The 16,766-nt window shown below is 38.3% G+C and overlaps 1 protein-coding gene across 1 annotated transcript in view; it reads right to left on the reverse strand.

Moving 5' to 3' along the window:
* Positions 1–944: 944 nt before the first annotated feature.
* Copb1 (COPI coat complex subunit beta 1) overlaps positions 945–16,766 on the reverse strand; it is a 60,568-nt gene continuing 44,746 nt past the window's right edge. The window contains exons 22-23 of the mRNA XM_048788394.1: positions 13,588–13,591; positions 945–2,999 (exon numbers count right to left, since the gene is read on the reverse strand). Of these exons, the coding sequence (XP_048644351.1) occupies positions 2,962–2,999; positions 13,588–13,591 (42 nt within the window). The 3' untranslated portion in view covers positions 945–2,961. The remainder of the gene's footprint in view (positions 3,000–13,587; positions 13,592–16,766) is intronic.

Genomic DNA, 16,766 nt, shown 5'->3' on the forward strand with positions numbered 1-16,766 from the left:
ACAATGGAATAAAGAACACTAGGCATAAAAATATATGGGTATGGAGGCTGGGGTTGTGACTCAGTGGTAGAGCACTTGCCTAGCATATGTGAGGCCCTGGGTTCGATCCTCAGCACCGCATATAAATAAATAAATTAAATAAAAGATCCATTTACAACTAAAAAAAATTCTAAAAAAATAGTATGTTAGTTATTTATTGCTATATAATAACTTATTAAACAACTCACATTTATTATCTCGGTTTCTATGTATCAGTCTTAGTAGACAATTCTCCATGCCATTTATATGTTCCTATATCACCTTTTAAATGATATTTTTTACAAGGATGTTTGTATATCTTGGAAGATGGGGAAAGTGACTATCTCCAGGGTAGAAGGCAGACTGATTTCCCTGGCCCATCTAATAAAGGTAATGTCTGTCTGGGATGAAGGTTGGCAAGTTGGTCTACAGCCTCAAACTTTTAACAATACATATGAAGATCAAAGTTGATCTCAGGGTATTTTCTTTTGTGTGGTCCAAGTACAATCTTAAGTAGTGACAGTTATGATGCTAAGCTTTAGAAAAGATCTCTCCTAGGGCAGGGGAAGGGAGTGTACAAAGATAGAAAAGACAGTCTAGTAGGAATGGGGTGAGGGTTGGAGGAGAGAACTTCGCAAAAGAGAAATATACTGCACAGCAGTACCTGGTCTGATAGAGGTTCTTTGGTGTGCAAGTTGATTGCTAACTTGGCATAAGAGCCAGCACTTCCTGCTCTTTGCAGATGACACAAAGATAGGAGTCCGCTAAATACTGTGATAGAGGTAGTAGAACCCATAGCGGCCCATTGTAATTCAAAATTAAAGGAGACAAACTTACTGACGGGGCTTCAGACAAGTAATGATGAAAATGTTGTCAGGCATCTCAACAGCTTGTAGATGAACATTCCCAAGAAGTCAGAAAAGAGAGATATTACATTGGTTTTATTGGGTTTTTTTTAATTATAACTATAAAAGTAACATCTGTTAATTATAAAAATAAACAGTACAGAGGCTATAAAGTGGTAAATAAAAATCTTCTTCCTACCAATCCTATTCTTTGGAGATGCCTGATGTAACCAGTTTCTTGTATATATTTCTATACACTTATACTTTTTTTTTTTTTTGATGCTAGTAATGAACCCAGGCCTTCCTGCATGCTAAACATGAATTCTCCCATGAGTCACACCTACAGCCTACACTTTCACTTTATTTAATGTTTCTCAAATTATTACATGCCCAGTATTTTAAAAGTGGTTTGTTTTTTATAGTACCCGGGATTGAACATAGGGAGGTTCTATCACTGAGCTACACTACCCCATCCCCTCCACCCCTGTCTTTTCTATTTTGAGACAGTCTCACTGAGTTGCTCAGGTTGGTCTCAAACTTACAATCCCCCTGTCTCCGCCTCTCCACTAGTTGGGATTAGGGTGTATACCACTGTGCTGGGCTTATTTTTTATTTTCATTTTTAAAAAAGTTTATTTACTTACTTAATTTGTAGACCTGGGCATCAAACCCAGGACTTTTTGCACATGCTAGACAAGCACTGTACTATTGAGCTACATTCCCTTGTCTAAAAAAGTTCTCACTAAATTGCGCAGGTTGGCCTTGAAGGTACAACCCTTTTGCCTTAGCCTCATGAGCAGGTAGGATCACAGGTGTATGCCACCATACCTGGCTAGGATTTAGCTTTATTATATCCTTATTTTCTCTACTTCTCCCCATTCTCCCAAAAGAATGATAAATTTTGGCTAAATCAGTATTCAGTGTTTATATTATTATGCCTAAGTAAGTTCTACTTGCCAAATTTATTATACTATTACAAGTATGTCAAAATTATATTTGTTTTTCAGTTTTGTTTTCCTGAAGTTAGTAATTGTCTTGTTTTTTCACTTGTTTAATTTCCTTTGTAATTATTACCTATAGCTAATTATTCTGACATCTTCTAGTAATCTTTAACTACAGGTTTTCTCTTGGTCAATGACATAAGTTAATTTGTCAGTTCCAGTCTTTCTCTTGAAGACGTTACTCCTGGGGACCTTCCTTTTTCCTGTCTTCAGTGTTTGCACTCGAGCCCTCTGCTCAACTCTCTTCCTGGCACTTTCCTTCTGTGTTATCCTGGGAATTCTTTTTAGCCTTTTATTGGGTTGGAGTCCTTGTGGCCTCCAATTTGTATGTGCCTCTTCCTCAGTTTGCACCCTGTGGGAGGCCACATATTCCTGTAGCTTTCTCAGGTTTAAGCTGAGGATAATCCTCAGCGTCCCTGTCTTCAGTCACCTTGCTGTCATTAGGCCTGGTAATGCTTTCTGCCTAGTACAAAGCTGTGATCCTCAGATTTCTCATTATCATCATCATCCATCATGCTTCAGGGGCATTTTGTCTTTTTCCTTACTGGATCTTCTGTTGTCTTGCTTTCTTCCCATATTGTAGTGAGAGAGGGTGCATATCAGATATTGCACATTTGCAAATTTCCTCGTTCTGTGTTTACACTTCATTACAGTTGAGCAAAGTATTGAGTTATTAGTCAGAAATGACTTACCTACAGATTTTTCCCCCCTGGTGCTGGGGATCGAACCCAGGAGCGCAACATGTTAGGCAAGTGCTCTACCACCAAGCTACATCCTCAACTTTACCTTTCAGAATTTTTAAGGAACTGCTCCCCTTTCTTTCTTGCTTCTAAGTTCTTAAGACTCCTAAAGGTGGCCTGGAGATGTAGCTCAATTGGTAGAGTACTTGCCTCATATACACAAGGCCCTGGGTTCAATCCCTAGCAACCCCCCCCACCCCACACACACACACACATTCCTACTGACATTCTGACTCATGATTGTAGATGAACTGTTGTTTCTTTTGAAAGTTTTTAAAATCATCTCTTGTCCTTGGTGTTCTGAAACCACACAATAATTGTTCTGATTTTCACCAAGTGTTGAGGTATGGGTCAGTTGTCATTCCATGTGCTGGGCATTCTGTTGGCTCTTCCAATCTGAAAAACAAAACAACAACAACAACAACAACAACAACACCTCAATGATCTTCAGTTTGATTTCTTTGATGATTTCCTTCCCTCAATTTTTCCTATATTTCCTATTTATGTGAATGTTGAAACTTTGGACTGGTTCTTTAATCTCCTCTTTTCTGCATGGCTGTCATCTCTAATTTCCCTCCTTACTTTCTGGGAGATTTCCTTAACTTTCATTTCCATTTTTTCATTTTTTAAATTTTTGCTATGATGGTTTTAATTTCCAAGGGCTCTCTTTGGTTCTCTGTATGTTTCTTTATTTTAAAATGGCAGAGAGTTCTTCTTTTATCTTTTTGAGCATAGCAATGGTGGTGATTTAGAGGTTTCACTTTGCTTGCATCATCTTCATTTCCTCTGAGTTACTTTTTTCTGCTTGTTTGTTTTGGTTGTTACCTTTCCTGCTAGAGGTTTTACTCTGATGTTTGTCATCCTTTGCTATCTGCTCTTATTTGAGAAGGGACACTAAAAATTGATTGAGATCTGTGAGCAGGTCAATGAAGTTTGTCGATATAGCAGTTCGCTGTGGGTGAATGTAGGCCATTTGTCAGGGACCCTCCGATGTTATGATGTTCTATTTGTCTTCCTTTTGACTACATGGATTCTTTAGGAAATGTTTAAATCATTGTCTGGAGCATAGATTCCTGTAATCTTGAGTTCTGGCATCCAGGAAGGGGAGGCAAGCTGGGCAGTATCAGTCTGTGGCCTCAGTCGACATCCATTTAATACTCTAAAACGGGGTCAGGCAGCCCTTACTCTAAGGACTTTTAAAATTTTTTATTAATTTTATGTTTCCAAAAAATAAACCTTCAGTCGTCTGCTGGAGGGTGGCTAGGAACTGTCATTCAGGGAAATAAGCAGTGGGGAGAATAAGACTCTGTTTCTAAAGCATTATCTATTCATATAGTTTTCCTAAATTTAGTTTCTACCTCCTTTGCCCTCAGTTCCTGAGATTTTCAGGAATTCTGTAGCATAGATCAGTCTGTTTTGCTGCTTTTCTCTCCTGTGTTTAGGAGGTAGTTTCTTGGATCTACCTTATCAGAGTTACTTGTCTACCTGCTTTCCAGATTCTGAAATTTTATTCCCATTATTTTTTTTCTCCTTTCCCCCCTATACTTATGGAACTCTGCCCTCTAAGCCACTTTACTGTGATTTTAATGGGTTTTTAGAAGGAAACAAAATTAGATGGGTGCATTCAATCCACCATCTTTAACTTAAAGCTCTTGAACACTTTCTACATGTTAATTCACAGATGTAACCCTAAGGGTTGGAATTATCATCTCCATTTTAAATATTTGAGGGGAAATAACCTTTCCAAGAACACAAAGCCAGTATAAACTTTGGTCGGTCTAAACACTTTTGATTTCTGTACAGATACAGACATTAGAAGTGGCAAACTGAAAACCTGCAGGCAGATGCAATTCATAGAGATTTTTGCTTGGTCCTCAGAGGATTTGTTTGTTTATTTATTTATTTTTTCAGTACTGGAGATTGAACCCAGGTACCCTCTACCATTAAACTACATTGCCAGCACCGCCCCCTGCCTTTTTTTTCCTTTTGAGATAGGGTTCTGGTAAGTTGGTCAGGCTGGCCTCAAACTTGAGATCCTCTTGCCTCAGCCTCCTGATCACAGGTATGTGTTACCACACTCAAATACAATATGGAATCTTTTGTGAATTACTTCTTTCAATTAGTATGATGTTTTCAAGGTCCATCTAAGTTGTATCATGTATCAGAATTTCATTTCTTTTTATCGCCAAATTATATTCTATTGTATGTATAATATTTTGATTATCTATGTTGATGGACATTTGGGTTGTTTCTACTTTTTGGCAGTTATGAATATGTCTATGAACATGCCTGCACAAGTTTTTGTCTGGAGGTATTTTCATTTCTTCTGTGTTTATACCTAGGAGTGCAATGCTGTATCAGTGGTGAATCAATGGTGAGTCTACATTTAGCCTTTTTAGGGAATGCCAGACAGACTGTTCTCTAAAGCAGCAGCACCACTCTATATTCTTTTTTTAAAATTAATTATTTAATCCTAATTAGGTATATATGACCATTCTATATTCTTATCAGCACTATACTTCTCTATATCCTCATCAACACTTGTTGATCAAGACATCTGTCTTTTTTATTATAGTTGTCCTAGCTAGTAGGTTTGGTTTTGATTTGCTTTTCTCTCATGCCTAATGATGATGAGCATCTTTTCATTTGTACGTAGGTTTTGAAGAGATATGTATTCATATTCTTTTCCTGTTTTTTAATTGGGTTATCTTTTTATTATCGAGTTGTAAGAGATTTTTTTTCCCCATATATCTTGGATAAAGTCCCTTAGTAGATATATGATTTGCAAATATTTTCTTGCATTTTAAGGGTTGCCTTTTCATCCTTTTTTCTTCTATTTTGGTTTGATATTGGGGATTGAACCCAGGGGCACTCTACTCCTGAGCTACATCCCCAGCCCTTTTTATTTTATTTTTATTTTGAGATAAGATCTGACTAAATTACCTGGGCTGGCCTTCAGCTTGGGATCCTTCTGCCTCAGTCTCCTGAGTTGTTGGCATTACAGGTGTTCACAACCATACCCAGCCCAGCCACCTTTCTTAATAGTGACTTTTAAAGCTCAAAAGTTTTTAAAATTTTGATAAAATTCAATTTATCTGTTTTTTTCACTCATGACCATTAATATTTTGATTTTTTCCTCCAGATGTTTTCTGTTTTTTGACAAATATAAGATGATGTATATACTTTCTGCTTTATTTACTTAATAAATTGTGAATAACTTCCATAACTATACCCATTATTGCATGAATTCACTGTTATCTAGTTAATCAGTTACCTAGAAATGAACATTTAGATTATTCCCAGTATTTTGCTATTGTAAGCAATCCTTATTTGAACATCTTTGTTCACATCTAAGTTACATTATGGAGAAACAAGGACTGAAGCACGTGACAGGGGAACAGCATGAGGAAGGTCAAAGAGAAGGAAGAGCTCATCAAGCCCATATTGGATGAAAAGTAAGCTGCGTAATGGAGAAGAGTAGAAAATAAGCTGGATAAAAAAGGTGAGGCTAAATATAAAGTCTCAAAACTCTCAGGTTAATAAGCTTAGATTTGGAAAGCCACAGAATTTTTTTTTTAATGGGGGCTTGGCTTGATAAAAGCCATGTGATTCCTCTTTGATAAAGTGAGGAAAAAGTTCTGTTCAACCTCCTAAACCCATGTTCTAGAGAAGTAGGAAGAAAACTGAGAGATGAAGAGTCATAGTAACCAGAGGAAAAATAAGCTTCTGCAAGAGAACAGTCTACTAGGTCAAATGATGCAGAGAGTAGCCAGGCACAGTGGCACACACCCGTAATCCCAGAAGATCGGGAGGGTGAGACAGGAAGATCACAAGTTCAAAGCCAGCCTCAGCAAAAGCGAGGTGCTAAGCAACTCAGTGAGACGCTATCTCTAAATAAAATACAAAATAGGGCTAGGGATGTGGCTTAGTGGTTGAGTGCCCCTGAGTTCAATCCCTATTATATATCCCCCCCCCCAAAAAAGAATTGTGGTGGATTTATCTGAGTAAGGTCAATGGAGAGGAGAAATGATATTACAGTATTACATCAGAAATAATGTATTCTTTTTTAAGGAAATTATCTATCTATCTATCTATCTATCTATCTATCTATCTATTATGTGGTGCTGAGGATCCCAGTGCTGTACATGTGCTAGGCAAGTGCTCTACCATTGAGCTACACCCCCTGCCCAGAAATAATGTATTCTTTTTTAAAAAAAAGTACATAGGAGGTGAGGAAGTTTATTTATTAGTTAAGCTAGGCTACACTTTAGCTTAACCTGCGAATTTTGTGTCTTAACACAACAAAGTTTGCTTTCTTATACTGAGTCAAAGGTGGGACAGGTGGGTCTGCACCTCAGTCACTGATGAACTCAGAGATGGAAGTTCCATCATCTTGAAGTTGCAACTCTTGGAAGACAAAGCCTGCTTCACTTTTGGCTCAGCAAGAGATCATGCCAGTTCTTCCCTGCTTTGGTTCAGAGTGAGATATGAGTCACCTTGCCCAGCCTAACTGCAAAGTTACTGGGAAATATGGGGAGCAGAGGGATTATTTGATGAGCATCATTCTCTCTGAAACTGGGAGTGTAGACAATATAATACTTTTTTTTTTTTATTAGGGTAAGGAGAGTGAAAAGGTAGCAGCTAGGGTGAGCAGATGAGTGGATTTTGAGTTTTGCTTTTCTAATTAGAAGAGAATTGAGTATGTTTAGAGACTAGGGAGTAGCTAAGCAATGGACTATGGTATTGGTCTTGGAGAAGATGGAAGGAATAATGATGAGCCTCAGAAAGGAGACCTGACCCTCTTTCTCTGAGATTGGTAGGAAGGAAGTGAGGGAAGTACAGTTAGATAAATCTGTGAGTGTGATGGCAGGAAATTGAGGAAGTTCACACCTGATATTTTTAATTTCCTAAGAAGTAGGAAGCAAGTCAATTTCAAAAAGTGGTAGTAGTGGTGATGCGGTGGGGGAGGGGCCAGAGTTAAGTAACAGGCTTTTAGGAGTTTGGAGGAAGTTCTCAAACCTGTCTCCACTAAGCCATCAGCCTTTAAAGGGACAACTGTAATAGCTTCTTATATGGTTTGCTTACATGCATTTAACCTTTTTAAATACTCCAAACAGGTGGACAGTTTTTGAAAGAGGACACATCAAGTCATGACACCATGTGCACAGAGTCCTCTACTTTTTGTTCAAAATCCTGAAACAAACAAATATCTGGTTCACAATATCTTCTCAGCCTTGCCCTCAACCCTCTCTGTGCATTTTTGCATGATCCCCTTCCCCTGTGTTTGCAGTACTGGCAATTGAACCCAGGGTCTAACGCATGTCAGCTAAGCGCTCTACCATATGGCCCCTTTTCATCCTTCCTCCTCCTGCCTCAAGGCTTTCAGACACTCTTCCCTCCAGCTGCAAAGCACTTCCATTCCACCTTACTCCTTTCACTTAGCTAATTCAAACCCTTTAGGTCTCAAATAAAGGGTCACTTTCTCAGAGAAACCTTCCCTGACCTTCAGACAAGGTTAGGTCTTCCTACTGCACGCGCTTATGAATCTTGGAGTGTTTCCTTCCTTAGCACTCATTGCAATTATATATTTGTATATAATGGTCAAGGGCTCTCTCCTCTAGATTGTAATTCTATGAAGGTAGTCACTGTGTGTTGTCTACAATTGTGTGTTAAATATATCACACATTACCTGGCGTATAACATGTGAGAAAGAAATATTTGTCACATGGATGAATGGATTAATCAATTTTGTTAATTAATATAGTCTATTGTAAAGAGATGACCAGGGTTACAATATCTATAACAGTCTGGTGAATGATGGAGACCACAGAATTACTTCACAGTCAATCTGCATAGTTGTGCTTATCAGCCCGAGTATAGGGGTGGAAGGTTGGACTGATGCATGGTTGAGACTTCAGAGTGTGGAATCGAAAAGACAATCAATGCTTGTGTTTATACTGCACTAAGTTCTAGGCAGAATAGGGAAGGAAGAAAAGAGATACTGGGGGGAGTGATGGACTTGGGTGGTATCTAGATATTTTTTTCTTTTTTTGCCCTGAAGCAGGGCCTTACTATGTTGTCCAGGCTGGTCTTGAACTCATAGGCTCAAATGAACCTCCTTAGCCATGAGTAGGTAGGACAACAGTCACCACCACTGTGCCCAGCTATGGTATCCAGGTTTTTAAGGAGTATTTATGGTGGCAATAAGAGTAAGAGAGGTAGGTAGCCAGGAGGTGGCAGACAGAGATTTAGTATATCAGATCTAAAGATCTCTAAAGTAAAGCACAATTTAAGTCTTGACAAGTCCAGAATATAAAACCATGGAAAGGAGAACTAGAATGTCTCTGAGGTGGTTGTTGTTGTTGTTATTATTATTATTATTAATTAATTAATTTATTTATTTTTTACCAATAGTAAGGATTGAGGTTGAGGTGTTGAATGGTTTCATGTAATGAAGTTACCTGAATGACAGCAAGACTTGAAGTGAAGACTATGAATCAGGCGCCAAAATATTTATGGACTGAGGTAGTCAGAAGATGACCATTGTAAAGTTAACAGAGAGGATGACATGAGCCTCAAAACACAGTTATCTCCCATCATTCTGTTCCTGGATTGGCCATTCAAGAGTCAGAGTTTCAGAACAGAGTCTCATGGGCTGAGCTTGATGGTGTAAACCTCAAAAGAAGCAAATTTGCATGTGGTAGAAATGTAATGGTGGATTAATGTTAATGAAAAAAGACAAGACTGCCAACAGAGGCCCTGATGGTATATAGGATATGTAAGAATAGGCAGCCAGCCCTTTTTTTTTTGTATTTTATTTAGAAACAGGGTCTCACTGAGTTGCTTAGTTAGCACCTTGCTTTTGCTGAGGCTGGCTTTGAACTCTCCATCTTCCTGTATCAGCCTCCTGAGCTGTTGGGATTACAGGCATGCACCACTTATCCTAGCAAAATAGGCAGCTTCTAATCAAGAGATTAGAAAAAAATATGAAGGAGATACGACCTTGAGGGAAAGCCCAATTTCCATTAAACTGGAGGTGGGGATAATAATCTTTCATGAATTTAAAGAAAGCTTGTAGGAGAGGTTTTTGTTTATTTGCTTGCTTTTCAATAGATTGTTCCAGCATTAAAAGTAACAACACATAATAGAGAGGACAGTCCCTGGTCAAATGTCAGGGTCTATCACTTACTTGCTGAACAATCTTAGCCAATTACTGAACCTCTCTGAGCTCAGTTTTCCCATCTGTGAAATAATAATGACTGGATTATTGTGTGGATCAAATAAAATAATGGGTGCAAAATTGCACTGTAAACTATAAAATAATGCCCACACAAGTTATTGTTATTATTGCCACATGAGTTCACAGTAGCATTTAGACGAAAGATTGCAGAAAGGTGTGGCACTGGGGATTAAATCTAGGGGCACTCTACCACTGAGCTACATCCCCAGACCTTTTTTAAATTTTTGAGATAGGATCTCACTATGCTACCCAGGCTGGCCTGGAATTTGTGATCCCCCTGCCTCAGCCTCCCTAGTCACTGGGATTACAGGCCTACACCACTATGATGGGCCTGGACCAAAGTTCTTGATTTTTGAATCTAAATTTAGAATGGTCTCAGGAAGAAGACAGGACAAATACCATCTCTACGTTATAAGTGGGAAAACAAAAGTAGATTCAATTATTAAAAACAACAAGGCTGAGGCAGGAGGATCCTAAGTTCAAAGCCAGCCTCAGCAACTTAGTGAGGCTCTGAGCAACTTAGCAAGACCCTGTCTCAAAATAAAAAATAAAAAGGGCTGAGGATGTGGCTCAGTAATTAAGTGCCCCTGGGTTTAATCCCTGGAACCAAAAAATATACTATCTTATATATGTATATATAACTAAATGTATATATGAATAAAATAAACAACAGAAAAAAATAAAAAATAAATTAAAAAGGCATTTATTGAGTGCTACTTTTTGTCAGTAACTGAGCTGGTCAAGAGATGATTTGGAGGGGCTGGGGATGTGGCTCAAGCGGTAGTGCGCTCGCCTGGCATGCGTGCGGCCCAGGTTCAATCCTCAGCACCACATGCAAACAAAGATGTTGTGTCCGCCGAAAACTGAAAAATAAATATTAAAATTTTTAAAAAAGAGAGATGAATTGGACACCAGCCATAACTTTGGTGTTCACTGGGGAATACAGTGGGATGCTATGTGGTTTTGCCACATGGTACAGTGGTGCCCTGGAGAACACTGTGTAAGCACTGAAAAAAGAACAATTTCAAACTTGAGTGAACTTTACAGTGGAAGCTCCAGGTGAACTGGGCCTTGAATGTCAATCCAGAGAAGAAGAGAGCTATTTAGTCCAAGTAGTGAGTGGTAGAGACCCAACTAGAACCCAGGGCCACAGATGTGCTGTTAAGTGTTGCTTCCCTAGTACTATCTGGCCCCAAAGAAGAGAAGCCTCTTTGGTCCCACATGGAAGCATCTTCTCCCTGTTTCTGCTAAAGGGCTGGCTGCCATAGCAACACCACATTGTTGATTAATCTCTTTGCAATTGACTGTCAACAGCTTCCTGTCAGGGTGTAAATGCACAGCTCAGATCCCACCAGATATGAGGCATCGAGCTTTCTCCACCTCCTAACCTCTCCCCAACTGTTGGGTGGTGCTTTCTGTTGGCTGAATGCATGCCTTATTTGTGAACTAATGGGTGGCCAGTGGGTCAACTTGTGAGCAACTCTTCCAGGAAACCTGCAGGGTTTTAAAGGAATTTTGACTTGTCATACATACTGATTATTCTACACCTGAATGAGGTTGCTGGAGGTTCCCCCAACTCCCACCCTTTTCCCCTCTCGTTTTCTTTCAATAATCTTGGGGGAAAGCCATATTCTATCCAGTTTTCTTCTTTCCCAATTTCTCAGGTTCCTGTACTCTCAACTGTTCCTTTCATGCTTTTACAAAGGGCATTGATGGGAACTCAGTAATCTAGCCTATTCCTGAAATCTTGTTTACCCAGGGTCAGGCTCTGTTGCTATTTAATAACCAAAAATAATAACTATGCTATATCTATTTTATAGAAGAAGGGTCTTGCACTTAGTGAAAGAGGTGAGAGACTCAGGGTGGGGATGCCGTCTTGGAGGGACACCAGTCATGAGGCAGGAATAAAGCCTAAGGCTATGGAATAAAGGCATCTGTCCATGTTTGGCTCTTCAGTATTCATTTCTTCCTTCTAATTTCTGTCTACTTTATGTGCAGTCTGGTGGGAGTGGACACTATAGGTTATTGAAGGGCTACAGAATTCTGACCTGTGAGGTTTAAGGGAAATAGGAGAATTCTGTCTGCTGACGCCAGCATAGTGCCTAGCCTACAATATTTCATGCTTAGCAAATGTCGGTTACTCAGCACTGATGCTCAGTGTTCGGTACTGTCTGTTACTATCAGTGTACTATTAGGTGGGTCATAGAACATTCCTTGCCTCAGAAACACTGTGTGTAAAATTACCAATGTTTCTAACACGTATTGAGTGCTTGGTGGTTACTAACTGCTATGATTGTTCTTTTGTCCTCCAAGCAGTGAATGGTCTATCATTTTTAGCATATCAGAAACTATTTAAAGTCCTACAGAGGTAAGACAGTAATTTGCCCAGCTGGATAGTACATACCCATAATTTTAGCCACTCTGAAAGCCTAGAGCAGGAGGACAGCAAGTTTGAAGTCATCTTGGGCAACTTAGTGAGACCCTGTCTCCAAATAAAAAAAAAATAAAATAAAAAGGTCAAGGGTGTCTGGAACCTGTGAAAAACTATTTCACATGGAAGACAGGTTTTGTAGATGTGATTAAATTTCAGATCTTGAGATGATCCCTAATTACCCAAGTTAGCCTAGTATAATCACCAGGTCTTTCTAAGAGGGAGGTAAGAGGGTCAGAGTCAAAGATGTGACACACTGGAAGCAGAGGTTGAAGTGATGTGACTAAAAGCCCAGGAATCCAGGCAGCTTTTAGAAGGCATTGGAAGCAAGGAAGTGAAATTTCTCCTAGAGCCTCTGGAAGGAACACAACTCTCCTACCCGTTTTAGGTTTATGATCTCCTGTACTTTACAGATCATAAACATAAATTTGTATCTTTTAAACTAAAAAAAAAAAGTCTGGGGTATAGCTCAGTGGTAGAGCACTGGTAGAGTACTGGTTCAATCCCCAGTACCTCAAAAAATAAAAAATAAAGTGCTACAGAAGCAGACATTAATTTATTGATATTAGAACTTGTTGATATCATTAAGATATTGTGATCATACTTTGATTAAAATATAAATGCACATCTGAATGGCATATCTCAAAATAATAACCAGTATTTATCTCTTTTGTTTTATTTTTGCCTTTCTTCATTTTCTGTCTTCAGTGAACAGACATTATTTAGTAAGTAATTTTTTAAGCTGGGTATGATATTGTATGCCTGTAATCTTACCTGCTCTGAAAGCTGAGGCAAATGGATCACAGGTTTGAGGCCAACCTAGGCAACTTAGTGAGACCCTGTCTCAAAATAAAATAAAAAGGGTTGGGAATGTAGGTTAGTGGTAGAGCATTAACCAAGCATGAGTGATGCCCTGGGTTCAATTCCCAGCACCACACACACACACATACACATATTCACACAGCAATTAATTTTTAAGTTAAAAAAGGTTACCGCTTTCAGACAAGATGGCATTACAAGATAGCCTGTAATTCCAGATACACAAGAGGCTGAGGCAGGAGGATTACAAGTTTGAGGACAGCTTTGGTTACTTCACAAGACTGTCTCAATAAATAAATAAATATAAATACAGAAAATAAAATAAAAATAAATAAAAAGAACTGTGAGGGTAGTTCAGTGATAAAGTGTCCCTAGTTTCAATCCCCAGTACCAAAACAAACAAACAAACAAAAAAAAAACCCATTCAGAACTAACTTCCACTTTAGGAAGAATGCTAAGCAAGGAAAATGAACTTAATGCCTTTCTGCCCTTACCTCCCTTTCTACCAGTCACTGTATTTCCCATTATTCCATTAGCCTGCTTATTTCCTTCCTTGTACTCATCTACTCTGAAAATACCTTATTTGGTTGTTGCCATAAGAATGTAAGCTCATGGGCTGGGGCCGTGACTCAGTGGTAGAGTGCTCGCCTAGCATGCACAAAGCACTGGGTTCGATCCTCAGCACCACATAAATGTAAAATAAAGATATTGTGTCCACCTAAAACTAAAAAATAAATATTAAAAAAAATGTAAGTTCATAAGTGCAAAGATTTTGTCTGTCTTTTTACTATTTACATATTGCAACAAAGCAATTCTTGCACAAAGCAGAAGCTCCATAAAAAAAGACTGAATTAATTCAAAATCAGAATTCCTCATTAGGGAACAAAAATGTTAAGCAAGTAAAGGGGTGGGAGTGTAGCTCAGTGGGTAGAGCACTTGCCTAGAATGTACAAAGCCCTGGATTTGGTGCCCAGCAGTACCAAAAACAAACAAACAAGGGTAAAAGAATGCTAAGCAAGGAAAATGAAGCAAAAATCAGAAATCTGCTGTGCTACTGGGACCCAGGAGTGTGGAGAATCAGTAACTGTGAGTTCACCTTTTGGGCTTGGTTTCAGAGTAAGGACTTTAAGAACATAAGTACCATTTTAACTGTACCCATCCCCCTTCAAAAGCAGTTATCACATTAAAAAAGAAAACGGTGATGACATTTCTAGGGTAAAATGACACAGTATATATGTATGAGCTTATTGGAAGTCTGAGCTAAATGAGTAATTTCCTGAATGATGTGAAATGTGATGAGACTTGTGGCATTCCGGAAAAACTTGACATAAATTGTGCCCAAAGCCATTCTGTAGAATATTCTAGTTTCAATATTCTAGATTTTGGCTTGAAGTTAGGATAGCTGAACATTTCTTATATACACCAAAATCCCCAGCATACTCTGTTTTTTTCTGGGACACAGGAAATAGATAACTCTGACTTCTATGCCAAGTAGGAAAAATGAGGGAGAGGGGGCATATGGAGCAGTGAAGACTGACTTTTATTAAATGCCTTTTATATACCACATACTAACAGGCCAGGAATTTTCTCATTTAACAAGTCTAACAAAGTAGACATTATTTCCTTCCTTTTTCCAGATTAAAAAAAATATATAAGGCTGAAAGAGATAGACTTGCCTAAGTCATTGTTGATAAATTAGAGAAAAATCTAATCCTAGGTTTATTTGATTCCTAAGCCTGCACATTTTCTCTCTACCACACTTGCCTTCCCAGCATTCCTGGAAATCCCTTGATGAAATATATTGCTTATCTTTTAAAAAATAATGATATGGCCTTAAGTAAGCTGAAATAAGAAAATTAAGTAATCCATATAAAATTGCTGATATATGACTTTTTTAGCCCATAAAAGAGGCAATTCCAATTCATTCATCTCATGGGTAGATGAAGATCATTCTGACAATACTATTAATAACTAATTCATTGTCCATTTGTGTACATCTTTACTGATTATATTTCATTGTTATTTCTATAACCCTTTAAGACAGGAAGGTTAAAGATAGTTTCATTTTATATGAGCAAAGCAGATTTGGCAACCCCACCTATTTATCAGAGTAGCATTTGCCTTTAGGGAGATGTAACCCTTTTTAAGGCTCCTATTGTCCCCTACTCCCTGTTCAACCATGTCCCACTCTCCATATCATATTCTGTCAAAATCAGCTTTGATGTGATTTTTACAACAGGCTCTTAACTGGTATCCCACACTTCTGATCTATTCTCCAAAGATGTTTTTTTTTTTTTTTTTTTCTAAATGCAAATCTGTCACTTATCTTCTTAAAACCCTTAGTAGTTTTTCTTCATTCCTTGCAAGATGTAGTTCAAATGCCTGTAATTAGATCCTTCTGATCTAATACTTGGCTGCCATCTCCAGTCTCACCATTGATGATCTCCCAGCAAACCCTCTGTTTAGGAGAACTCACCTCTCTGTCCTCATACCTCAGTGACTTCACCCAAACTGTACTGTGGTTGGAATGCCTTTCTCACCCTTTCCCTATCCCTTATCTGACATTCAGCAGGCCAGTTTATACTTTTCAAGGCTTAATTCAATGTCATTTCCTTATGAATCCATGCCTGACTTCTGAGAGCCACCAGTTTTCTGTGTTCTCACAGCAGTTGGTGTAAGACTTTTCTATTGTAAGACTTAAACAGTGCTCTGATTAGCTGTTTTTTTCCCCCTAAAATATTCACCTGACTCTATCTGAATTTAAGTAATGTCAGGATCATAGCATAACAACTACACATGTAATAGACATTATCAGTCAAAACCCAAGGATCTTAGTAAGTTCCCAGCTTGTATTTTCAGTTAGAGGATGAGAGAAAAATCATACCTACAGGTTAAGTGCCAAAAACTAGGGCACACTCTCCCAGGACTTTGCTACAGTTCTCTACATTGAAGATATAAGCCAGAGACTACCTGAACTTAGATCTATACACTTCCATTACCATGGCCTTTTCATTAAACAGAGCCCATGAGCACATGATCTGAATGAATTAGATAAACATTTGGATTTTACAAATTCTATTTCACACAGAAACCTAGTACAGGATGGAGTACCTACAAGTCAAGTTGTCCTTGAAATAGTGACACATTTAATTCAATATGATGAATAAGGAATGATTTACTAGCAGAAAATACATGTATGGGACTGGGGAGGTGGCTCAAGCAGTAGTGCGCTCGCCTGGCCCGGGTTCAATCCTCAGCACCACATACAAACAAAGATGTTGTGTCCGCCGAAAACTAAAAAATAAATATTAAAAAAAAAGAAAGAAAATACATGTATGGAATTAAAAAACCACCAGGAATATACACAGCCACAAATACGCAACTAGCCAAATATGTTTCTTTAATACTTTTAAAATTTGGTACCAGGTATTAAAATGTTAAAATATTTATAGAGAAGAAACAGAATTGACAAAATTCTTTTTTACTGACCTGTGTATTCTGGACTTGGGGAAAAAGACCATTATTCTCTGATTTTAGCTGTGGGAATGTATTGGTCTAGCTTGTGGAATACTAGCAGAGACAGTTTTGAAAACCATACTCTTAGCCTAACAGAAAACAGTCAAACCTTTACTCAAATCAAGGGCTCATTAAAAAAAAAAAAAAAAAAAAAAAG

The sequence above is a fragment of the Marmota marmota genome, unplaced genomic scaffold (assembly GCF_001458135.2).
Source record: "Marmota marmota marmota unplaced genomic scaffold, marMar, whole genome shotgun sequence".
Lineage (NCBI taxonomy): Eukaryota > Metazoa > Chordata > Mammalia > Rodentia > Sciuridae > Marmota > Marmota marmota.